Below are 27,755 nucleotides of genomic sequence, written 5' to 3' on the forward strand. Positions count from 1 at the left end.
ACATCAGATGTTAAGTCCCACAGTGCTTAGAGCCATTTGAACCGTTTTCTGCACAAAAAGAAACAGTGGCAACGTACACAAATGATTAATTGAAGCTGTTACCCTAAACTTTCGTAAAAGCTTCACTGATATACTGGCTGACTGGTATAGAGCTACTTTCGTTTATGTGACAGCAATAATATGTAAGAAAATCAGATGAATCGATTACGAAATAAATATAATATTTTCTACAAGAAAAATATATTTGTAAGAACTCTACGACAATGTAAGAGCTGTGTCCGTTATATCTACATATTTATTAGATATGTAATGTAGACAGTTTAGTGTCTTTTAATATGTACCCTTACGTACTTACGTATTACATATTTACTTATAAGGCACTACCCATCTTTAGTTCTAAGATCTCTCTGCAGCTTTTGTAACTCGGTACAGTACAGTGATACAAGAGTGTGTATGTGATATCATATTCTCGTACATCGTATGCTGTCATCAGCTGACGTGTAACGTTATCCCTAGTTACAATATCTGAATTCAGTGCAGTATCCGAACATTAAATTAACTATTTTATAACAGAAATAAACCTGGAGCCGACGACTGGCTTTGTCCAGTTGAAACACACTTCAAACTCTCTACTGTATCCGTCGCAACGTAAGGGTCATCACAAAAAACTGATTTTCGCAGATAACTGTTGTACTGTATTGTATGTGACATACCCCTCTTGGGCTTTATACGCCCTTTGCGTTGCCACAGAGAGAAATACGACCGTTAATAACAATCGCTGTCCCGTACACGTTTGTAAGTGGCAAGCATTTTGTAACTTAATGGCGGAGAATTAGTTATGTGATGACATGTGAACTTGGTATCTAAAGGAAAATTAACGTCACACATGATGTAGAAGTATTAGATTAAGCTTATCCATTACGGATACCTTAGAACCCGTGATTGTTAATTGAATGCAAATAAGTTACATAAAACTGCAACCAGTCACTTTTTTGAACAATTATGTTTTATTCCATGAACAGGTTTTAGAACCTTTTCAGGTTCATCGTCAGATGGTTTCTGGACGTTACATCACTATTTCTAGCTCAATGCTGGGTGCCGCAAGCCAGCACCCAGCATTATGTTAGAAACAATGATGTAACCTCCAGAAACCATCTAAAGATGAACCTGAAAAGGTTCGAAAACCTGTTCATGCAATAAAACATAATTGTTCAGAAGTATTAGAATTTTCAGAAAGTGAGAGAAGAGATTCTTCCGACTATTTCTTTCATTACTATGTATGTCATCACGACCAGCTTTTATTGGGAAGCAAAGCTCAGTTGTTGTCTACAGTAAACAGTCTTTTTACGAATGTTTTTGAATGTTACTGTTGACTCGTTTACTCAAAACATTTCATGGTTGTGGGTGGTTTTAGAAATATATAGTCAGCCTTCTTTAACTTAAGTACCGGATGATCAAAAAGTCAGTATAAATTTGAATACTTAATAAACCACGGTATAATGTAGATAGAGAGGTAAAAATTGACACACATGCTTGGAATGACATGGGGTTTTATTAGAACAAAAAAAAACACCGCATATTGCTAGACGCGTGAAAGATCTCTTGCGCGCGTCGTTTGGTGATGATCATGTGCTCAGTCGCCACTTTCGTCATGCTTGGCCTCCCAGGTCCCCAGACCTCAGTCCATGCGATTATTGGCTTTGGGGTTACCTGAAGTCGCAAGTGTATCGTCATCGACCGACATCTCTAGGGATGCTGAAAGACACCATAACTCCGGACGTGCTTTACAGTGCTGTTCACAACATTATTCCGCGACTACAGCTATTGTTGAGGAATGATGGTGGACATATTGAGCATTTCCTGTAAAGAACATCATCTTTGCTTTGTATTACTTTGTTATGCAAATTATTGCTATTTGCTGTTTAGCGCCCGAAAACTTGATCAGATGAAGCACCATCTGTCGGACATTTTTTGAACGTTTGTATTTTTTTGGTTCTAATAAAACCCCATGTCATTCCAAGCATCTGTGTTAATTTGGACCTCACTATCTACATTATTCCGTGATTTATTCAGTTTTCAAATTTATACTGACTTTCGGATCACCCGGTATTTCGCATAATAACATCGTCGTAGTAAACACCAATACCGTGGAAAGTGCAGTTCAAAACGGAAGTTCGTGCTGATGGGCAATCGGACGTGAAATGCATCGGTTGTCCTGAATCAGTGAATGTCAAAAGTAATTAAAGGAAAACAATTATCAACCAGACGCTTACCACATAAGACGTAATTTGCACGCGGCCTGATTTTTAAATGCATATCTGTGTTATTTACGGGGTTACGAAGTTACAAGGGAAGGAGAAACAGCGCAGGGACACTCGCTCGTGAGTTCTTTCTCCTCATATACGCGTACCCATTCGCAAGGGTGAACTGGAAAAGCATTTTCTCGCGGAAAGAAGAGTATGCTCTAGCGTCTCCAGGGAAAAAAGATCCCTAAAGCGTGTGATTTCGCGGCAGCGAAGTAACCCCGAAGTGACGCGGCGCAAATGCCTAAGCTGAGCGTCACAGCGGAGTGAGTGAATGTTGACGGCGCGAAGTGCACCCTGGCGCTCGGCCGCTTTCGGGCGCAGTCGGGTCGGGCCGCTACCCTACCCCCACCCTCCGACAGTTTCCACACGGCGAGAACCCGCAGTAGCCTGACACGCAGCAGCATCAGTTTCGGCTCGCGAGCCGAAGGCGGCGGACGCGTGGGGTATACATCTAGCTCCTCAGGCTATCTCTCCGTCGTGCACCCGAGCGCCGTGCCGCCGCGTAATGGGAGGACGCGATCGAGTCGCGTCCTCGGCGGTCTGACTGCGAGCAAGAGGCTGCCGTCTGCAGAAAATAGCTGTCCACTAAGAATATTCACGAATTCTAGAGGCCATTTCGTAAGAACGAGCAAAGGAAGACGCTGTTTATCGACTGTGCGAAAATGCCGGCACGCGGCTGGAGACGTGCGTGGCTGAGTGGGCGGTCACGCACGGGCGGCTGAGGTGAATTGCGGTGAAGCTGCGGCTGCAGGGCAATGGCACCGTCTCCGGTGGCCGTCAGTCTGGCGCTGCTGGCCGTGGGTGTGGTTGTGGCCGAGCAGGCGCCGCCGCCGCCACCGCCACCCCCGCTGCGCTACGAGGCGCCCGACGACTGCAAGTGGCACCGGGTGCGCGACTCGGCCGACGTGGCCCTCACGTGCAAGCTGCGCACCGTCAACAGCGAGTTCGACACGACCAACTTCAGCGTGATCCCGGCCGAGCACACGACGTCGCTGCACGTGGAGTGCGACGCGTCGGTGCGGTGGCGCAGCTCTGTCGAGGAGCGCGGGCTGGCGCACCTGTCGCGGTTGCGCGAGCTGGCCGTCGACTACTGCAAGCTGGCCAAGTGGCCCTCGGCGGCCCTCGCCGGCCTCCGCGACCTGCGCAACCTCACCGTCCGCACGCACAACTCCGACTGGCCCGCCTTCAGCCTCGAGATGTCGCCGCGAAGCTTCGACCCCGTGCCTCAGCTCGAGAGACTCGATCTCAGCTTCAACAACATCTGGTCCTTCCCCGATGGCATCTTCTGTCCGTTGACTACGTTGGTCACGCTAAACGTCAGCTGGAACCGGCTGCAGGACATAACTGAGATGGGCTTTCGCGAAAGGGTGGCCGTACCTCAACCGTTAATGAGTTCTCCAGATGAACAGGCGCCGGAGACCGGCCAACAGGTCCCCAAGGAACCGCCGTGTGGACTCGATATCCAAGTGCTGGACGCATCATTTAATCAGTTCGTGTTGATGCCACCGAACGGCTTCAGCACCCTCCGGCGTTTACGAGCTCTACTTCTCCACGACAACTCCATCACTACCGTTGCCGACAAAGCGCTCGGAGGACTCAAATCGCTGCAGGTATTTGACCTTTCTAATAATGGAGTAGTTGCACTTCCCCCTGAGCTCTTCCTCGACTGTTCGTCAGTAATAAAAGAAATACATCTTCAGAATAATTCCATTAGTGTGCTTGCTCCGAAACTCTTCACTAACCTTGGCCACCTGCTTCTTTTAGATCTTTCCAGCAACGAACTAACTAGTGCTTGGATCAACAGTGAAACGTTTTCTGGTCTGATACGACTCGTTCTCCTAAACCTGTCGCATAATCGGATATCAAAGCTAGATCCGTCTTTTTTCCGTGATCTGTACACCCTACAGATACTTAACCTGAACCACAATGAACTGGAAGCTATACCTGCGGACACATTTTCTCCTATGAACAACCTACATACTTTGTCACTTTCTCACAACAAAATCAGTCAGCTGGATGCATATGCACTTAACGGATTGTTTGTGTTGAGCCTTCTCTCTATCGACAACAACCATCTTAAAGATATTCACCCTGAGGCATTTCGTAATTGTAGCAGCTTGCAAGATCTGAATCTGAATGGCAACGCCCTCACATCTGTTCCAAAGGCCTTGCACGAGATGCGTCTCTTACGAACTGTAGATTTAGGGGAGAATCTCATTAAAGACTTAGACGATCCGGGATTTTCTGGGATGAATAATCTGTATGGCTTACGGCTCATAGGAAACCATCTCACGAATGTAAGTAAAAACGTTTTTGACGAACTCCCGTCCTTGCAGATAGTCAATCTAGCGCGAAACAAAATACAACATGTCGAACAGGGTGCATTTGATGACAGCAAAAACTTGCAGGCCATTAGGCTAGATGCCAACTTGCTGACAGATATTAACGGCCTCTTCGTAAATGTGCACAGTCTGCTGTGGCTGAATATATCTGACAACAATTTAAGCTGGTTCGATTACGCTCTCGTCCCAATGAACTTACAGTGGCTCGACATGCACAAAAACAACATAGAAGTACTCGGCAACCACTACAGACTGGAAGAAAGGTTACGAATACAGACGCTGGACGTCAGCTTCAACAAACTAACGCACATCTCTGAAGCTTCGATTCCAGACAGTGTCGAGTTGTTATTTCTAAACGATAACCTGATACACACCGTCGAGCCACACACTTTCTTGAAGAAGGTTAACCTCACGAGGGTAGACTTGTACGCAAATCAGATCGTGACGATGGAACTGAACGCTATGCTTCTGTCACCGATAGAAGAGGGTAAGCCGCTGCCTAGCTTCTACATAGGGGGAAACCCGTTCCAATGCGACTGCGACATGGAGTGGCTCCAGCGAATCAACAGCCTCGACCATTTGCGCCAGCACCCTCACGTCAAGGATCTGGAGAGCATATACTGCAAGCTCATCTACAATCGTCACCGTACTTACATACCACTGGTGGAAGCCGAGCCGTCACAGTTTCTGTGTACGTACAAGACTCACTGCTTCGCCCTGTGCCACTGTTGCGACTTCGACGCGTGCGACTGCGAGATGACGTGCCCGCCCAATTGTACCTGTTACCACGACGAGTCTTGGGCAGCTAACATCGTCGATTGTACGAATGCAGACTACACACAAATGCCGGTTAACATCCCGATGGACGCCACAGAGGTCTACATAGACGGGAATAATTTCGGAGAAATATCCAGCCACTCTTTCATCGGAAGAAAAAATCTGAAGATTCTGTACGCTAATAATTCGAACATAGAGGCCATATATAACAACACGTTCAGCGGTCTGTGGCAGTTGAGTATTTTACACCTAGAAAAAAATCGGTTGAGGGAGCTGCAAGGTTTCGAACTGGAGAAACTGGAGAACCTGCACGAATTGTACCTACAGGACAACGAACTCCGCAGGATCAACAACCGAACCTTCGTGCGCATGAAACAGCTGCAAGTGCTGCGCCTGGACGGGAACCAGCTGACCAGATTCGAGGTGTGGGTGCTGTCGCAGAACCCGTACCTGGTGGAGATCGGGCTGGCGGGGAACCCCTGGTCGTGCGACTGCGAGTACACGCGGCAGTTCCGCAGCTGGCTGCGCGCCAACTACGGCAAGGTGGAGGGCGCATCGGCCGTGGTGTGCGCGCTGGGGCCGGCCGTGGCGCAGCTGGACGCGGCCACGTGCGCCGCGCTGGTGGCCAGCGTGACGAAGGCGGTGGGCCGGCGCGACGTGCACGACTACCTGCCGCTGTCGCTGCTCGCGCTCGCCGGCCTGCTAGCAGCCGTGGCCGCGCTGTCCGCCGCTCTCTACTACCGCCGCCAGCTGCGCGCCTGGGCCACGTCGCGCTGCCGCTTCCGCAACTGCTACGAGGCCACCGCCTCCTTCCACGAGGACCACGCCGACCGCCTCTTCGACGCCTACGTCAGCTACAGCGTCAAAGACGACGCCTTCGTCAGCCAGGTGCTGGCGCCGGGCCTCGAGCAGGGCGACCCCCCGTTCCGGCTGTGCCTGCACTACCGCGACTTCAACGTCAGCGCCTACATCGCCGACACCGTCGTCGAGGCGGTCGAATCGTCGCGGCGCACCGTCGTCGTCCTCTCCAAGAACTTCGTACAGTCCGAGTGGTGCCGCTTCGAGTTCAAGTCGGCGCTGCACCAGGTGCTGAAGGAGCGCCGCCGCCGCCTGGTGGTGGTCTCGCTGGGCGACGTGTCGCAGCGCGACCTGGACCCCGACCTGCGGCTCTATCTGAAGACGGCCACCGTCGTGGAGTGGGGAGACCGGTTGTTCTGGCAGAAGCTGCGCCTCGCCATGCCCGACGCCAAGAAGGACGCGCGCGGCCGCGGAAGCGCTAGGGCGCGCCAGCCGCCGCCGGCAAGCTTCCCCCGGGACGCCCCGCAGCCACAGCCGCTGTGGGCGTAGCGCATATTCCGCCGCAGGTACGTCCACTTTCCTTTCTGCCACTACGCCTCATCTGCACCTTGCCAATTACCGATCTACTGTTTACCGAAACTTTTATTCCCTTCTTTTCGTATGTTTCCCTTCCCTGGCAATTTTCCCGTACTTGAACCCACAGACTGCCCTTGCCAGTCACAGATTTAGCATTCGTACGAAAATGTGTGTCTCTTGATGCCGTTATTGTCACAACACTGTCATTTTTAGGGTGAGAGAAAAAATCGTGTATCTGGTTCGGCACGTAACAATTCCTTGTTGTTTATCCATATTGTTCTGAAATCAACTTGTGAAGAATGCTGCTCCCGTTGGGCAACATATCGAAATTTTAATAACAGTAACAATAGCAAAATTCAACTTTGTCTCACTGACCTGAAAACATTAATTTTGCTTTTAGACATTGGTCAGTCCGACATAGACGGCGAGTAAACTTGGATCACCAGTCATTTCCTGGCTAGTAAAATTGTCAATAAGCACGAAAATTCTGTTTATACGCCAAGAAATGAGCCGTGAACTTTCGCCGATTCGTTTGTTCGTCGTACAGTCTGAACTGAAGATAATCCAAGAGTAAAAATAACGTCTTTCGTATCTATATAACGAAGTTTTGTTGTTATTCCTTTTATTATTTAGTCAAACCACTCGTTCACTCGTTTGTTAGTCGTGTATTTCAGACTCTAATGGAATAGGAATTTTGCAATTCGGGAACTGCGTTATGCTTTCCCACTGCCCTTCCTCTTCTACATTCCGCTGTTATCTCCTACCATTTTTATCATCGTCACGCATGTAAACGTTACTCGTTCACGTACGCACATGGACTGAGTATTATCATTCCTGATTCCTGCTCATGGGTACCAAACGATGTAACTGATGTCTATGAGTTCGTACAAGTACGTATCTGATTCAGAGTTCGAATGAATTGTTGATGTACTAGTAAATCTCTTTGTACGGGACCCAAAGAAGTGACAATTGAAACAAGAGTGTCTCGTTACTTAAGTATGACTCAAGATTTACGTAATCCTATTTCCGACGAATTAGTACTAGTGAGAATAGGCAGTTAATATTCAATAAGTTACTCATGACGAAGATATGTGATAACATCTGTAATTAAGCATACAGATAAGCCTTCCACATGTTTCAACCAACTGTTTTTATCAGATGCAGAGTGTGGCGAACTTCGACAGTTAAATTTCACTGTAAGACTTCAGAGAACTCCATACATTGTATTATCAGCGAGTGTTTGCAGCATAACACTGCCATCTTCTGAAACTGAGTAATTTATATGTACCTGTATGGTTTTTCCGCAGAAAAGGATAAAGACTGGGTGACAAAGGTAAAGCTTGTTCCTAAGTGTGATGACACAGTGTTTATTTCAGGATTCAAAATTACAGTCACACTGGTTGACGCCAGTCCAGCCAGTTTATGTTAGGTATTCGGTTGTTCTTGCAAATTATCCTATTTGGGTTCCGAGTAGATCCTCTACTCTTCACGCAGCCCTTCTCGTAGGTGAGTATCGTCTTGCAAGTCCTCTACGTTTAACGTTTATGTAACACCGAATAAATAATTGACCTTCAGGCACCAAATCTACTCCGTAACTTCGTTATCAGTGTCTGACGGAGAAATATGAAAATCTGGTACATTGAAGTTCCTGATAACCATTTATTCTCGCCTACTGTAGCGAATAGAAACAAAAAAGTTTTGGGAGTATTTTTTCTCCAGTGACTTTCATATCATTCATTTTTTTCTACGAATTTGGGTCCCATGCTGGCATTCATCTTACGTGTCGGATGATGGTGAGAGCATAAGCAACCAACCTATTAAACATCCGGAAAACAATCTGTTTTAATGATTAATGATTCACAAACAATATTATATGCGACATTGGTGTTGTACTCGCTTCTCTTTCTTTTTGCTGAAGCTGCTACTGTGACATTACTATAGTCTTTCATATTCTTTTTATTGCTGTGAGTTAGGAAGTAGCTTAAAAAGTAATGAAATGATGACCCATTACGTCGACAAACTTATTTAATTTTTAGCTACTTTCGTTGAGAACGATGTAAACAGTTCACAATAAATACAGTAATAAATGCCATTACATATTGCTCTTGCCTTTTCGTATTAGGCACGTCAGGATTAGTAGGGAATTACGACGTAATTGATGTAGTGCATGCTGCAGCTCCCCTAACTTGGCAGCGAGACCTTGTCATTTATTAGCTCGTAGTAAATAATGCCGGTTATAAACTGCCGGAACGCTGACACGCTTTCTTGGCGTGCTGGGGGAGCTCCGTTAAGCTGCGGATTGTATGAAGCGACACTGCAACGGCAATGCCTTGCCTTCCTTTATTGTATGACGGGTTCGCCACCACAATGTATTACTAGCAAAGTCTCTCTGCTCAGCTAAAATCATCAACAAAATTTATCGTGCGGATATGAAGTTTTATAGCCCGCACGGTTCACCACAATAGCACAACTATGTTGTAAATTATATCATTCACATACAATATTACTCGAAGATTTTTAGATACTTAATCTCGTATGTTGTTAAATACACTACTGCTACAATGATAAGAGATATGTTCCTCATGCGAAGGACGCGAAGGTAATGGTGGCGAGTCAATAAGCTGTGTTATCTTTGATATGTGCCTGTCTGCTGAACGAAGATGAAAGACCAGTTTTTTTGTGAACGGTAAACCGGCAACGACTAGAAAAGAGGAAAATGACATATTAGCGTGAAAATTCATTTCATATGTTGCAAAAACCACGACGAGTACTTCCATGTATGTATAACGGTTTTGCTTTATGCATAACTTGTCTATTTTCTTATTTCAGAAAGTGACATGTATTCCAGGAGATGTCTAATTTAGAAAATGAATGCTGTACAGCGTCATACAAATATTGAGTACTCAGTGGTCACGGTTTTCTAGAAGGTGAGATGTAAATTATTATATTGTTATCTGAGGCATGCGATCTCTGGAATTAATGAATTCCGATATATGAAAAATAAAGTTTTTATCAGTTTCTGAAAGAACGCTGGATCCGCCACATTCTGTTGTTCCTTAAATAGTTTTCAGTTATATTTTGTAACAGCAGCGAGCACCACACTCTAGTAAAATGACTTTGTGTATTCTACACATTCCACCGTATACAATGTTTTTTGTTTTTTCCTTTAGCAGTGTGACCTACTGAAAAAATAACGGGTTTTGTATTTTTCCAGTTCCATGCACTCTGTTATACCTATAAACGCGTTTTGTATATACGCATTTCAGTGATTGAAGAAAGGCTACGAGAATATTCCTTTGTGTATGTTTCACACACAAGTTCTTTGTAATTATCTACAGAACATATTTTGGTGCATTATAACGTGTTTTTCTGGTTTTCAGCTTAGCTGTCTCTAAAACAGGATGTTTTTTGTCCGTTAATACTGACAGTTTTATCGATAATGATAACTTTTAAAAAGTCCAGTTCTTATAGTTTCCACCATTAAATTTATTTCAGTGATATAACGATTTGTAAAATAGTATTAATTACTTAACGTATGCTGACGAATTTCCTTCAGTAAAAAGACAGTCAAAGATCAGTCAACCCAAAATATGTGAAATAGTTCTAAGTAATGGAACAGAAACGCGTTCGGTCATAAGACTTATAAATTTAATTTACTAAATCCGATCACGTAACTATTGTTTATGTTTGTTCCTGCAACGACCGCGTCATACGCCATAAACGTTTCCATATTGTTTGTTAATGTATTGTAACTAAACGTGTCATCGTCTATTGAAAGCATTACTTAAAGTAGTTTTCTGCAGTGCATTTCTACAATTTACTGTCCGGCCATACTTAACTCAAATATTAATTGTTATTGATATTCATTGGAATTCACGCGTATAAAATTAGTAATAATCCAGGAGTTCCAGTTTTTTCCAATAGGTTGTATATGGAACTTGCGCCTGAAAGCTAAAAAAAAATGTGTTCATATGTGTATGGAAGTCTTATGAGACTTAACTGCTATGCTCATCAGTCCCTAAGCTTACACACTACTTAGCCTAAATTATCCTAAGGAAAAATACACACACCCATGCCCGAGGGAGGACTCGAACTTCCGCCGGGACCAGCCGGCGGCAAAGAAAAGAACATAGCTATTTTGTGAGAAGGAATGAAAGCTTTGAAACAGCCTCGTGTAGATCCGTTGATGCGGAAATATTATCGCAATAGACAGCGCTTTGTCTGAAGTAGTGAGGAAAGTACGACCGAGTTGCCACTTAGCCTCCTGTCTCCTACTTCGCTTATTATTAGTCATTACGAGCACGAAGAAATTAAATTTCTATGAGAGGAAGTTTCTTCTTACAGAATGACTAGTGACGTTATCTGAGATACTAACAGGTTGATCATTGAATGATATTCGTGTTAAGGTATCCCGAAAAATTTTCGTACGTACTCATATCTGACAGTTATTGTTACTTCTTTAGTCTCAAGTGGAGTTCTATGTGTTCACCTGCCGAAATATCGCCCTTTGCATTCCAGTAAGTTATTTAAACGCGCTATACGCCAGGTAAACCTAAAGTTTCACTGGGTTCCAAATGTTGTTGCTCTCCTGTTATCAGCTCATAGGATATGAATCACTATATTTCATAAGAAGCAATATTTGTGTTGTATCTAGGAGACAGAAACTAATGACTAAAATTTTTGCGTCTCGCTCCTTATTCAAGTGCTCAAAAGCTTCTTAATTAAATTACTTCATTGGTAATGTTTCTTCAAAACACTGTTCAGTAAACTTGCTCTTTCTTGCATTATTCACATTTCTGTGGATGACGGGTGACGGATGGCAACGTTGAAATTAAGTGTCAAAGATGTTGCCACCAGGCTCAGAACTGGAGAGTTTTTCATCAAACGTGTGGTCATGCATTAATCTCATCGAGTTCCAAATCGTCAACGATAACTTTATTTTTGAACATAGAGGCCTTGACGTTATTAGGTGGAACGACACGATTTGCTACCGAATACTTTGAACATTTTGTAGCATTATATTGTTTGCAAATACGTAGTTCTCGAATAATTTATTCACTGAAAGATTTTTATGACGTGCAATCTTCTGAAATGGACTTTTGTTCAGCTGCCAGCTCCAATATAATTTAATGCTATTGACATCAGCTATAACGTAGTATTTGTGTGTATAAAAGTACGGGCATTGTAAAAGTAGCAATAAGTTCATAATACGAACCAATATAACCATTGAAGTTGTATGTTACTATGCAGAAACGGGAAGTCTCAGCACAATGCCTTCAAATGCGTACTGGTATGACAATCTAATAAAAAAAATGCTTCGACAACACATTTAAATAATTTTCGTTGTAACTGACAGCTTAAATCGACCACATACTGGCTCACATCTTATTGATAACAAGTTGTATATAACGTATGGATAATGAAGAAGACGGCAGATTGGGACGAATGAAATCAGAGCTAAGGCGATTAAACGTTCCATGAAATACTGATCGAGTCGATCACATGGTGTTTAAGTAACTGTTTTTAAAAATGTCTGTCAACGTCCTCATTCTTCGTGGTATCAGTATCTCTCAAATATTTTCAGTTTACAAATTTGATTTAGACGCATAGGGCAAATTCAAAACAGTTCGTCTAGCAGAAAGTGATAATAAAACATCGAAACTTTTCAGAATTGGTTAACTTGGATCATACTCTCTGCATCTTGGACTCCGCTCTGTACCTGTTGCATGTGGTCTCTATTTACAAATACGTAGAGGGTTCGTACACATTTTGTCTATGGAAAGGTCCGTTGATGAGCTTCACTGATAACTTTGCCCTACTAAAGGATAATTTCGTAACATTTAGTTTTTAATATAAACACGGCGGTACATGGCATTCACGTATTAAACAATGCGCAAATCTTGCAGGCTAGTTTTGGATAATAATTATGTTCAAATTACGCTATGAGACGTAATACCTTCCACTAATTTGAAAATCAGTGTTGAAAAAATGTAGGTGACGGAAGTGAACAGTTGGTTTTAGTTAATATAAGGAATTGTAAGGTAAAAAAATCATGTGGATCAGGGCAGGGGCGTTTAAAAAGAAATATAATGAAAAGTATGAAATAATGATAACGAGTGATATATATATATATATATATATATATATATATATATATATATATATATATATATGTGTGTGTGTGTGTGTGTGTGTGTGTGTCGGCACTTTTAACAAACAACTTCTAAGGGCTCCTGGCTTCAAAATCAATTAGATGAAACGTCCACATTCAAAATAAAAATTTTTATTTAACTTTGAAATATTTACAACGTAATTTACACAGTGTTATTTTGAATACGGTTTCTTCGAAGCTAGTTTTAGAAAATCAAATCATATCCTTTCACGCAAATGTTTAACTTCATTCTCTGTCCATTTGATATACGAAGAGAATTGACAAACTGCCAGAAGTATACCAGTATTCGATAAAACTGCAAGTGCTTTGAAAACGCCCATTTACACAGCTTTTGCGTACGTCTTTCGAATTAACGACGGCTCTAATGCAGCGAATGATGCTTGTTTTTGTTTTTTAACAAAACCTTGCTGTTACTGGGGCGGAACACAAACTCGTTTGTCCTGAGTGGCGATGGAAATCCACTTTTATTGCATTTTCCTTTCTGCGACCACAGTTGTAGGGATAATAATTTCAGTTCCTCCCGGTCGAACGTTATTTCGTATATTAGGGCAGATAAAACTATATTCATGGATAGCAATATTTTTATACAGCGCTGCTCCTGCAATGTAAAGTAATAAAACGTTTTCGGGCAGGAAAACAATCAGAAGAGCCCAATGGCATCAGAAAAAAAGAATAATAATAATGCAACATCAGATTGCAACATAACGGTTTTTTTTTTCCTGAATGTTGTTATGCGTAATGGGATTTGCACCGAAAAATCCATTACTTTTTGATACAGTTAGCTTTGTACTCTATGAAAAGCGTATAAATAAATAGAAATGACATTATTTACCAAAACGATGGAGAGTCATATTCATCCATGTAGCAGCATTTAAAAGCCACCAGTAACAAATTTTCTCTTTCACAAAATCAGTTAACAGTAGAAATATTGGGAATTGTGTAATTATTTTCGAAAACTTATGAAAATGCAGAGCACCATTGCGTTCCGTAGAGTCATAAATATGGCTACCCGATATTAATTTAGAGAAATCAGTCATCATAGTAGTTTGATGGGTGTGATATCCAATTCAAATGTCTAGATAATGTTTGTTAATCGCATGCAGTGAAGAAGTATACACACGTGCTTTACATGCGTTATAACAATAATTTGTTCCTCTAAAATGCAGCTAGTGAATAATTCCTATACTGAGAAATTTCCTCACAGGTGATTTGCATAAACTGTGTGACGGGAACTAGTTCTAGACAACGATGTTGTTTCAAAGCTACGACCATATTATATTCATGTTTTTTAACGTATTTTCTTTGTGAATTTTGGATGTTATTTAATTATCTGCATGGTTCCGGGGTCACAATGGCGAACTCTTGCTACGATATAGAACAAGTTAGTTTTACAGCTACAGTAGGCGACACTTCCTCAGCAAAAATTTTTACAACATGCTGATCATTTGCATGATTTCTTAAGCTACTTTTTTCTGTACAAACCTCTTTGACCACTTTTGCGACTGTCTCAGCAATGCTGCTTCAAGCGATTAAATTTCCATTCTACAAACCACATTGGAAGAATGTTGTATTTAACGATTCTTTATTCCTACAAGAAAATAGTTCTCTTTTCTGTTCCTATAGCCCGGATAAATACTTAATGTATTCAAAACTTTCTCTATAATGCTGACTTTCGATTCTGCTCCAAAGACAAATATAAACACCAGTCCTTTCTGACTTCCTTATCTTCCTTTTTAACTTTTCATCTTGTAATTCATTATTTCCTACATCTTTGGCCTGTCACAAGTAATACTTCTAATTGCAACCAAGGTAGTTATAAAGTGTTAGAGGACGAGGTATAAGTGGTAAAAAAAGATGTTGTCCACTCAAATAAGTTATATCCCCCAAACCTGTCCTACCGACAAATTTTGCATTATGGACACCATCTCAACGTTTTTATTTGTGGAGTTTCCTGAGAGCCTTAGCTGTTATCAACGGACATTACAAATGATTTATTTCAGTAAAGACGTCATAAAACCTCCGATTCATTAAGAAAAGCTTCTAGGTATGAAGTAGTGAAGCAGCCTGTGATCCGACTTGCCCATCGACGCAGAAATAGAATCAAATCGTTCCGAACGTTTGTGAACTGGTAGTTGTAAGTAACTGCAGTGATATAAGTACAGTATTTTCGTGTATCCATCATATATATATATATATATATATATATATATATATATATATATATATATATATATATATCGTTTTACATCTTTCCTATTTTTTCTTACGGAGTTGTTAACTCTTTCGTTAATTCTGCTGAAACCGTAGCTCCGGTGCCGTTTTGGTATCACTTTTATGACTGTATAGCCAACTTCAGAAGAAGCTGAGAAGTGCAGTTCCATTCTCATTGTTCTTATCACAGTATGAGTCATTGGTATCTTTGTATAATGGTGTGAAACGTACTGGTTCTAAGCAAGCTCTTCAATGAAGTTTTCGATTATATTATGATTTTCTTTTCAACACTTCAAAGAAAGACGTTATGAATGTACAAATTCTACAAGTGTGTTAGACACGTTATCAGCGTTTGTATACTCAGAGTTTACAGGTAACTGAGCAAACTAAGCATGCTTATGTGACGTTGTAATCTTAATAGTATTACTTGACGGTGAGTGCGTTAACTTATGAATTACGGGCACGGAGCTCATCGCTCTTGCCGCAGCCACCCTTATCACAGAGACCGCAGCCGTGCTTCACCATGCAGATATCTCTTCCTCGCACCACAAGACTTCCATCCACTAAACAACACCCTAAAGTGTAGGCTTCGTTGTCGCCCTATCGCATTCATTCAGCAGGAAGCCACAGGTCATATAGGTGGCTAACAGGCGTTTCTGATTCATATTCTATATTCGTGGTGCAGGCTGTTCTCCATTTCGATACATAATTTCGTAACGTAGAAAACATGCATGAAAGCGTATCCCATCGTTAGCTATGGGGATCGAGGTATCAAGGTAACCCTCTACAAGAATTGGAAACACGAACATATTCAGTATCAGATGGTCACCTATTACGATCTAGTAATATATAAAGGGTCTTGCGTAGACAAAGCATATGGCCTATTCTCCGATCGCCCAAGAAGCTTATAGAGGTGCTCTGCCCATTTTAGGGCAGTTTTGGATACTGTGGAAGCAACTATATCGATCACTGAAATCGTAAAGTCTCCAAGTAGTATGTACGACACCAAAATTGCATTAAAAATGTTGGTTTAAAAAAAATCTGCGGTTGGTGAAGGCTGTCTCACAAATATAAATATCGTTATCTTTCATGGGATAAAAATATTATCTTATGAATCAATCTAAAGGGAATCTGTCATCAAAGAGGCTGTTGAGATGAAAATTTTCAGCAATAACTTTAACCGAAACAGCAGCTATAATTTGAATTGTGCGCGGAAGTGGGTTACAGATGTTAAGAGACTACAGAGAAATTCGATTTGTTGCTTACGATCCAACAAGAACCACTAGTATCGCAAATATCGACACAGTCTTTGGAAGCATGACGCCACGATGACGTTTGTCTCCCAATCACAGTTACGACAGTTAGTTGGTTCTGTCAAAGACGGTGGAAGTAATCATCGAGAGCTCGAATTTTCATTGTAATTTGACATGGCAAGATAACCAAGAATAATTTGTGCAGAATGTGATCCCGAGAAACTTCGTCCTCAGGGAAAAAGTTATTTCAAACAAATTTCTTTTTATTCCTTTTCTTCTCTTTTTCAAAGAAAGCATTGCCTTTTAATGGCATCAACTCCCGCTAGAACAGTGTCAGTCCCGAATCCCAATTTAATTTACACAATTGGCATACGAACTAGTGAGAAATGAGAACAGGACTTCCCGGAGCAGTGAATGAAGTTTCATTTGCACGTTATAAACGTTGCATGTTATATATATGTGTAATCTAAATCATAGGGCTATCTGCACTTAAAGTTTCAGACTACACCTTAAGAAACTAGTTTAGCCTTCCCTAACTACAATGCAGTTTAGTGATAGTGCGAAGTGACGATGACGGTGTCCAATTTCATCATGAAAATCATCATGAGAGATAGTATTCCTCTACACCGACACATTTTGTCACAGTTGATCAAAGAATATCACCGATTATACAGCCCGCACCTGAGGTTGTTCCATGACGTCGTATGCATGCCCAATGAGGAAGAGATCTTGTGATCCTATTGGTCAGGAAGCTACGATCGGCTTGGAGGGAACACCGGCTAATGCAAGACGTGATTAGGAAATATGCTTTTGATGTAGCCCATTTGTAAGTGCTTCCTAAACACTTGAATGTGCCCTCAGTCTACTCGAGAGATGCGTAAATTGTTGTAGGGTGTGGCTCCCCATATGATTATGCCCAGAATAGGAACGGAACATCAGTGCTTGATAACTCTCCGGTTTTTACCATATCAAGCGTCAAATTTATCCTAGCAGAGAATCATCACTCACGCTAAGTCATGACCTGCTATCGTTACCGAAAAAAACTTTGCATTCGTTACTGTAGTTGTGCCTTTCGCCACATTTACGCAGGCTGGCTGCACGGTTATGTGATTTGAGATGAATGTGGGTATCGCAAGCCATACTCGTAGCCCAGTTGCCAGTAAATTTTTAATAATCATTCTAGCGGGCGTTGTCGGGTAAAAAGTTTTCCTAATTTCCGATGCGTTAGTCGAGGATCACAAATGGCTTGTCGTCTGATGTGGTTGTTCATGTGTTGATCCGTATACCGGCGTTGTACGCGATCCCGTTGGCAAATATGTACACCAACCTTCGACCACCCGCGCCAAACTTTATAGATCATAGGCTTTCTATTTTCTACGTATTGCAGAATTCTCAGAATGGGTCTTACAGTCCCCAGCCAGCCCACAATACAGCTTAGTGGGATTCAGTTAATTGGAAGAATAGTGCTCACTGCCGCCGTGCTACTGTGTTCGCAGTACGATGCTCAACACAGCTGTCCCCTCTCACAAAACGAATACACGTCATGTGCTTTCGCGCGCAGTATGTGATTCTACTTGACTTACACTACGCCCTGAAACCTTTTATTTACTACCCTCTCTCAATGCCCCATGCAAATATGACGTTGTGCCGAAACACCTAACCCACCCACTAGTTTCTCGAACACATTGAACTTAAAGGACGTAAGAGAAATTGGAATTAACGTCTCGTCGACGAAAAGATAATTACAGACGGATCACAAGCTAGTGTAGGAGAAGGATGGGGAACGAAAACGGCCATGCGCTTTCTCAGCAACCGTTCCGGCATTCGCCTTAAAAATTTTAGGGAAATCGCAGGAAACTAAGGAAGGAAGATTAAGGTTTAGCGACCCATCGACAACGAAGTCATTAGAGACGGAGCAGAGGCTCGAATTGTTTGAAGGAGAGAGAAGGAAATCGGCCGTGTCCTTTTAAAGAAACAATCCGGGAATTGTCAGGAGCAACTTGGGGGAATCATAGGGAAACCTAAATCAGGAAGGCCGAACGCGGATTCGAACTGCCATCCGCCGGCTGGAGTAGCCGTGCGGTTCTAGGCGCTACAGTCTGGGACCGAGCGACCGCTACGGTCGCAGGTTCGAATACTGCCTCGGGCATGGATGTGTGTGATGTCCTTAGGTCAGTTAGGTTTAATTAGTTCTAAGTTCTGGGCGACTGATGACCTCAGAGGTTAAGTCGCACAGTGCTCAGAGCCATTTGAACCATTTCGAACTGCCATCCTCCGAATACGAGTTGGTTCAAATGGCTCTGAGCACTATGGGACTCAACAGCTGAGGTCATCAGTCCCCTAGAACTTAGAACTACTTAAACCTAACTAACCTAAGGACATCACACACATCCATGCCCGAGGCAGGATTCGAACCTGCGACCGGAGCGTTCGCGCGATTCCAGACTGAAGGGCCTAGTACCGCTCGGCCAAACCGGCCGGCCGAATACGAGTCCAGTGTCTTATTTGTGCACCACCACTTTTATTGTGGAAGCCATGGAATGACACTCCGTTTCGTGTAGTCTCTCAAGCATTACACTGGATCGCTTTTGCAGGTAATAATCAAGCAGTGGCTACGTTGTTTAATCAAAGTTAATCCTGGGGATTTAGGTGAACAGTAAAAACTATACCATAATCATAACACAAGAAAATAACACAAATTTCACTCAATACTAAAAATGAATAGTGGATCAGTTAACTAGATGCTCTCAAGTAAACCAATATTTGGTATTGACAACTGAGGAATTGGGTACTCCAATATTATTCATGAGGTTTCAATAGTCAACAAAAACAACTCTTTCATTTAAATATATCTACAGTACAGTCTTCTCATATTTTGAAGGGTATTATTGGGTTGTGTCGTGTGATAGAGAAAAATGCTTTCAATGCAAATAGAAGCGGCAGTGTACTATAACGGCCTACTGCGTAGCCTGTAGGCGGCATGTGAGTTCAGACCGTTGGCTGTGGTTCATTTCGATCACGTAAATTATGTAGGTAATTTACACCTCTCGAACTTCAGGCCATTAATGCTCATCGGAGTTGATGAGCACCCTATACAAAACGCTCCCAACATGGCGCGAAGCGTGAGTTTCCTTGTAGTGGACACCGAATATTCTTGTTGACTTACGTGTAGACTGCTCGAAATCTGACTAAAATGAGAATGAATTATCCTTCTGGATCTTATTTCATGACTCTGTTGGAACATGAAAGAAAGTATTCTCGTGATTGGTACTATTTATTATTGCCATTTCAAGTGTGAGTTTCTAAAAATCCAGGTCACTTTTACAAATATAAGCTGAAGGGAGTGTAGATGTCTGTTTGGTTCCGAAATCTGACTGATCCTAGTCGCGAAATACCTCCGAGCAGATGAATTCTTTCGCGAATGGAGAGTTTCTTCGTACAAAGCAACATATCTGTTAGCACCATCTTGCTGAAAATTAATAATTATAAACCGGAAGAAGTTGCATTAATATAGAAATCAGCCAAATTATTTACATGCCTAACGAATAACACCGTCTAATTTGCACTTTTTTCTTGTTTCGGTAACAACACTGTTATGCAAAATTTGGGCATCTATTTAAAAAAATGGTTCAAATGGCTCTGAGCACTATGGGACTCAACTGCTGTGGTCATCAGTCCCCTAGAACTTAGAACTACTTAAACCTAACTAACCTAAGGACATCACACACAGCCATGCCCGAGGCAGGATTCGAACATGCGACCGCAGCAGTCGCGGGCATCTATTAGTTAATAACTATTTGCTAAACAAAGAATCACACTTTGGTTGAACGTCAGTCATACAAGTACAGCAAAACCTCCACTTCATTATGTGTCACACTACAACGTCTTTACATTAATTCATTACATATCTTACATTTTCATTTGGAACTACTCTGGTAACATGTTCCAATATGGCTTTAAGTTTAATAAAAGTTACAAAGATCTGCGGAAACTGTGTGGCTGTGTGGAATATGAAAAGTTTCGGTTAATTTTCATATTCTGGAAACTTAAATAGAAACATGAAACTTGTTTCTCACTTATCTTGTATCAACATGCAAAATAATTATTCAGCATTCCTAAAGCGTTACGATCATTTTAGTTTCATGAACGGAATGGGGACGAGTGATATTACTATTCGTTCCGGAGTGGGAAGGAGCGTCTGGTCCCAGGCACGAATCCGCCCGGCGGACATGTGTCGAGGTCTGGTTAGCCGGCCAGTCTGTGGATGGTTTTTAGGCGGTTTTCCATCTGCCTCGGCGAATGCGGGCTGGTTCCCCTTATTCCGCCTCAGCTACACCATATCGGCCATTGCTGCGCAAACAAGTTCTCCACGTACGCGTACACCACCATCACTCTACCACGGACCACTGCGGCTGCGGCGGGAACGGAGCCTCTCCGTCGTTTGTAGGTCCCCGTTTAACATACAGTGCAATACAATTACTATTCGTCATGATGTTCTGACTCAGGTGGAAAACGAGGATCCACATGGTACAATAAATCCGTTGACACAAGAAAATTTTATAATTTTCTACGATAATCCCTTGAAATTCCCAGGTTAACTGTATTCCTGTTTAGAGGCCAGTTTCGTCGGATGAAAATCCGAGCAACAGAGAGCGACGAATAGCATCATATTTAGAAGATACTCATACAGAAATGTTTAGTTAGAAGTCTGCCTAGAGAAGATTAAAGAAACAGAGTTGCCGTAGACTGAACGAAATTTTACTTTGCTCTGTAGACAATAAATGCAGAGAAAATTTTAATTCTATTAGGTGGTATTATTATCAGCGTTTAGTAAATGATGCTTTACCTTTAGCGGTATTTGCAAATGCGGTGTGTACTATGAGCGTTATTCTTCAATCGAACTTGGATAGTGGGTTGTTTAAGCGTTGTATCGAATCCCTGACATCACTGTCATTTGACGGTCAAGCCAAACTAATACCTGTTAAACAATGGCACACATCAGTCAGTCCTGCAGTGAAGGTATCCAACCAAGATTCGTGTGTAAGTACCCGCAGCAACCTTAGGCTCTACCAGTATTTATGATAAAAATATTTTATATTGCTGTGTCTTTGAGATATTTTGCAGTTTTTAATGGGTAGTCTCATAGATTTGAAGCTGGCGTTTACGAAGCACATCAGGAAGAGAATCCGATGTTAAGTGATTTACTTAACAGACTTGAATGCACTCAACGTGTCTGGGAGATTGCCAACAGACTTTTCTTGTTAGGCACTACGAGTAACGCAATGCTCGTAACGGCTGGGAAGCAGTTGGTGGGCGGGAACAACTAAATGAAGTGACACGCGGAAGAATGGCCTGTCGTAAATGTTCATTACTTTGTGCGATTTCATATCGTTGGCTGTTAAGGACTCGTGATGAAATGCAGAATACCAACGGGACGAAAATCTTAGAATGGGCACCATAAATAAAATCACATGTCGCTCTAAAGTTTGTCCAAGTCTTAAGCCTTTCTCACACTGGACGAGGCAGCTAACATTGACTATGACGCCGATGGGAATTCCAACATCACGAGACACAGGACTGTCGGCACACCTGTGAAGCTGCTTAAAATTATTTAACGCTCTCAGCGCTCTCCAACTGCCGTTGTCGGCTTTATTTGGCTCGAGTCACACAGTTTATTTACAAAAATTGACGCGCGTAAAATTCCTATGTTTGCTCTATTAAAACGCATATTTCCTCCCTTGTTCATATAGTCGTCATGCTGTACCTTCTGTAGTGTACATAAATAAAGACTTGAGTATCTGTGAACATTATGTTTGAACATTATGAATTATCTGGAAGTCCACTCGGATTTAGAAAAAATCGTTATTGTGAAACACAACTAGCTCTTTACACACACGAAGTGTTGAGTGTTATTGACAAGGGATTTCAAATTGATTCCGTATTTCTAGATTTCTAAGAGGTTTTTGACACTGTACGACACAAGCGGCTTGTAGTGAAATTTCGTGCATACAGAATATCGTCTTAGTTATGTGACTGGGTTCGTGGTTTAGCCGCGCGGGGTAGTTGTGCGTTCTAGGGCGCGTTGCCACTGTTCGCGCGGCTCGCCCCGTCGGAGGTTCGAGTCCTTCCTCGGGCATGTGTGTGTGTGTGTGTGTGTGTGTGTGTGTGTGTGTGTGTTATCCTTAGCGTAAGATAGTATAAGTTAGATTAAGTAGTATGTAAGCCTAGGGACGGATCACCTCAGCAGTTATGTCTCACAGAAACTTACCACAAATTTCCAAAAAATTCGTTATTTTCCTGTCAAAGATGTCACAGTTCGTAGTAATTGACTGGAAGTCATCGAGTAAAACAGAAGTGATTTTTGGTGTTCCCCAAGGTAGTGTTATAGGCCCTTTGCTATTCCTTATCTATAGAAGCGATTAGGGAGACAATCTGACCAGCCGTCTTAGGTTGTTTGCAGATAATGCTGTCGTTTATCGCCTTGTAAACTCATCATAAGATCAAAACAAATTGCAAAACGATTTACAAAAGATATCTGGATGGTGCAAACATTGGCAATTGACGCTCAATAATGAAAAGTGTGACGTCATCCACATCAGTGCTGAAAGGAATTCGTTAAAGCTCGTTTGCTGGATAAATCAATCTAATCTAAAGGCCGTAAATTCCACTAAATACCTAGGAAATACAGTTACGAACAATTGAAACTGGAAAGAACACATAGAAAGTGTTGTGGGGAATGAAAACCAAAGTATGCATTTTATTGGCAGAACACTTAGAAACTGTAATAGATCTACTAAAGAGACTGCCTACACTACGTTTGTGCGTCCTCTTTCAGAGTAATGCTGCGCTGTCTGGGATTCTTACCAAATAGGATTAACGGAGTACGTCGGTAAAGTTCAACAAAGAGCAGCACGTTTTGTATTATCGCTAAATATGGGAGAGAGTGTCACGGACATGATACAGGATTTGGGATGGACATCATTAAAACAGAGGCGTTTTTCGTTGCGGCGGAATCTCCTCACGAAATTTCAATCACTAACTTTCTCCGAATGCGAAAATATTTTGTTAACGCCGGCCTACATAGGGAGAAACGATCATCATAATAAAAGAAGGGGAATCAGACCTCGCACGGAAGGATATAGGTATTCGTTTCTTCCTAGCACTGTTCGAGATTGGAATAATGGAGAATTATTGAGAAGGTGGTTCTGTGAACCCTCTGCCAGGCACTTTAGTGTGATTTGCAGAGTTTCCATGTAGATGTAGACGAATATGTTATAAGACAGAAAGGAATGTTCCCTGTGTAGTCAGTAGGGACATCAGCTTATAAAATTTCACAAAATCGGACAAACTCGATCATGGGGGAGAACGCACTTGCATTTACATAACATTAAATATTACAGAAAGTAATTTTATTAATTTTATAAGAAATTTGCACAACCTTTTAGAAACCACGAAGGTAAAAAAAGGGGGTCTCGAACCTGCTGCCGAGAGTTTCATGATGCAGCGCCCCTACCAACTACACTACGCTGAAGTCCTTGAATCACTGACACTGAATTTTATATTATGGTCTGCTGAAAGCTTTAACCACCTGTGTGTTATTAAGTGACATTTTACTATAAGAAATCCGACCAAGAACGACTTATTTTTGATGAATTTCCTCTGCCTACTTTAATAAGAAACGAATTATAACACGAAAATAACTAAATACGAAAATTCTTTAATCACCAATATGACGTTTCACGTATTTTATTACAACATATCGTACCAATAGCGACGCATCGTCAGGAGATTCAATGGGCTGCTACTTAGAAGTAGCTTCGTAGTATGTACGTTATAACATAAAACCCTCCAATTATGTATGGGCGTCAGCTGAATACGGGAAAGCCAAAAGGGTGTATGACAGGTTTCGTCTATGACGTATAGAGCGTTCTCGATTGTTATTAGTTCTACTTTACATGGCACTTTGCCGAAATATCGCAGAACTTGTTTTGTGTTTCATGTGGCAAAATGGCTCCACAACGTACAATAGCAGGAAGTGACGTCACAAAGCTCGTAGAGCGTCACGTGAACGTGAGCTAACTCGTGTGACGACGGCCGACTTGAAGCCTCTTTGACTATTAAGGTGTTAATGTCATTGTTTATTTATTCAAGTAACTACTGATTTTGCCTCATAAATATCAGAGAACCCACTGCTCAGATTATCTCAGTCGAAGCAGTTACCGAGCGTCAATCGCGGGATCTCCGGCCCGTAGCCATCAATGGTATCCACTGTTCCACTGAAACGTCGAGTACCGACAGTGAAGCGATGTCACTAAATGCAACTACATTTTATGTACCGCAACGATATTTACTTCGTTTCATTTAGGGAAGGTTGATGCCAAGACGGTATTAAATTTCGCATTTTGAACGAAGCACCATGTTTGGTGCCATGTAAGTTGGACTTTTCACCTCTGAGGTTGAAAGTACACGTAACATTTTTCAATGAACAGCGTCACATTTGCAAGTGGAATGCTCCGTTGAACTCGTAAAACACATGTTAAAATGAAATCCATTAAACGAATGTTATACGATATATTGACAGTTAAACTGAAAATACACACTTGGCGCATAAGACCTGTTGCAGACACGTGAACTCTGATTTGAGTTATTTTAACTGTCTCACTCGCAGACGTGTGGAAGTACCGTCAAGTTCGACACTTTCGTGCAACACAGACCAAGGCAGTGCCAGATTTTTAACGTTAAACGAATAACGGACAGCCGCCAAATATCGGAGAATTGCCGATGTGTCAGGGCAACACACGCCGAGAACGCATGTTATTAAATTAGTAGTGAAATATCACGATGGCCGTGAGGGAACAGCGGATTTGACGTGTCCCGGTCAAGGCTGATTGTGGACATTGACAATTCAGTCATGACAAATAGCCTCCGAGGCACTACCGACATGGTGTTTGTGTGTACACAAAAACTTTAAGCTGTTTGGAGTTTGAGGCAATGGATGATCGACCTGCTGATCGAACACCACTGGAAACAGAGGTGACATCCCTGAAAAGTCTTGATATACAGACGCGACATGTGACTTTAGCTGTTGAAAATTCTGCTCCGACGAGAATGTAATAGATGTATTTAGTGGCTGCATCCAGTAGCAACCCAAATTTTTCGTCGCAGACAGTGCGATGAAAGACTATAATAAAAACAAATTTATGCATTTACTCATTCTTCGTTTTTAGTCTCTTCCAACGGGTTTTATTTGAAGATCCATCATACGATACGTTAGTGACCACAGATTATAGATCAAACTGACAAACTACCTGTTGACTTCTGTCTAGGGTTCTTCGGCCGACGTTTGGGGATGATTTCCCTGACGTTTCGCCAGCACGTGTGGATGGCATTGTGAAAACTTCATCCTCCATTGCTGATGGTAGACTGAGGGTTCACCACCAATGGAGGGTGAAGCTTTGACAATGCTAGCTACTTGCGCTGGCGAAACGTCAGAAAAACCGTCCGACAAACGTCGGCCGAGGAACCTGAGACAGAAGCCAACAGACAGTTTGTCGACAAGTGGCCACGAAAGCCTTAACAACTTTGTATTGAACAAAGTGTTCCAGACACTGAATACTGCACGGTGAGCGATGTGACAACTAGAGTTTAGTGCAGCAATACAACCATTCGAGACAAGAGTTCTATTTTATATGACATGGGATGATAATAATGATAATAATAATAATAATAAAATATTCTACTGTCACAATAGATAATCACAGAAGACCGGAAACAAGTAGCGCTGTCATATAAATTGCGGTACAAATTGTTCCGAACTGTACAAGAGGCTACGGATCACAATTGCCAAGATGATTTGCTTTTACGTGAAGTGGTTTGGTTCCACTGAGCTCTTCACATAGAACAGATTTTGGCAACCTGGATATCTGTTTCTGCTTTTTTATATATTCTAAAACTTGTGTGATATTTCAAAATAGTGTATACCGGTATATAGTCCACTGACTCTGCAGATGTATGTAGCTGAGTGCCTGTGAGAATTTCTGTCACCGAATATGAACTCAGTGGAGCTTCAATGCAAGGTAGTGGTTATCTATTTGTTCTTCAGATTTTCCATTTGCAAATCAAATGACAATACAATGTAGAATGGTACGTTCTGTACCTCTAGTGGTCATATCTCCACTTAATGATTCGAAGTTTCTACATCACTCTCCAGTATCGACAGTATCATATTATACAATATATCTGTTCTTTGGGATGTCAACAGTCAATATATTTCTCTGTTACCTGCGTATTTCCACCACTGAGATTGCCACATACAAGATTTGTCGTAAAATCTGTGGCTAATATCTGAAGTATTCGTTTCGCTACTCTTTTTTCCAATGTAGCATCAAAAGTACCGGCAGCGACGAAAGAAGGAGTGAAGGTAACTTTATATGTTTGTTCGTAAGTTGTATCTTGCAAAACGCAAAATATTCTTTCGCTGGTTGTCACAAGAAGGAAAATATTTTATGAAGTTAAATTTCCAAAAACTATTATTTTCGAAAACACAGATCACAAAGAAGTAGGTTTTCATTGGGATGGTTACGAAGATTAGAGTGTGATGTTGCATGGAGATATATATCATTAGAGTCTGGGCAGTAACATGGAAGGAAAGGTAGGAGAAAAAAGCCATATGTGACCGCGCTGCAGGCCTTCGCCTGAAGAAGTTGAGGAAAACCATAACAAACCATATCTCTACATAGAAATTTGAGGCCGTGCCTCCAGAATAACTGTGCTATACTTTTATCCCCGCACTACAGCCCCTTGAGTCACATTTGTCTATCCTTTCTTCTGCCAGTAGCAAATATTCACTGGTAAAATTATTTTAATTGCACAGGTAATAACAACAGCAAAGAGCGCTAGTGTGCTAGACAGGAGTTGTCCCAGTTATCGTACCCCATAAATGAATAACTTTATGAATAAGTCCTATCTTTGGAAAACATCAGTATTTCTCTTTGTGTGTTCCACTTTTTGCCCCTAACCCTATAATAGTTTTAAGTCAATCATCCGGTTAGTACGCTGGAATTATTTTGATAAAAAAACTATCTTTTTGAAACTCAGTCTTTATCGCACCACGTATGCTACAATAACATATGTGACAGGTTTCGGTCATATCACATGACCATCATCAGATCCATGACATCCTTCGAAGGTGGTAGGTGGAGCTCTCTTCTCAGCTGCTGTGATGTCAACTTTGATAAAATTTAAAAATACTGAAAGTACTGAGACAGTTGATTTCTTAGGTGCGCAGTCTCTAAGAGAACAGGATCTAAATCAAATGTTA

The 27,755-nt window shown here is 41.9% G+C and overlaps 1 protein-coding gene across 1 annotated transcript in view; it reads left to right on the plus strand.

Moving 5' to 3' along the window:
* Nucleotides 1–3,061: 3,061 nt before the first annotated feature.
* Nucleotides 3,062–27,755, plus strand: part of LOC126249445 (toll-like receptor 6) — a 326,659-nt gene continuing 301,965 nt past the window's right edge. Inside the window, exon 1 of the mRNA XM_049951099.1 lies at nt 3,062–6,789. Within this exon, the coding sequence (XP_049807056.1) occupies nt 3,062–6,772 (3,711 nt within the window). The 3' untranslated portion in view covers nt 6,773–6,789. The remainder of the gene's footprint in view (nt 6,790–27,755) is intronic.

This window comes from Schistocerca nitens, chromosome 3 (assembly GCF_023898315.1).
Source record: "Schistocerca nitens isolate TAMUIC-IGC-003100 chromosome 3, iqSchNite1.1, whole genome shotgun sequence".
NCBI classification, from domain to species: Eukaryota; Metazoa; Arthropoda; class Insecta; order Orthoptera; family Acrididae; genus Schistocerca; species Schistocerca nitens.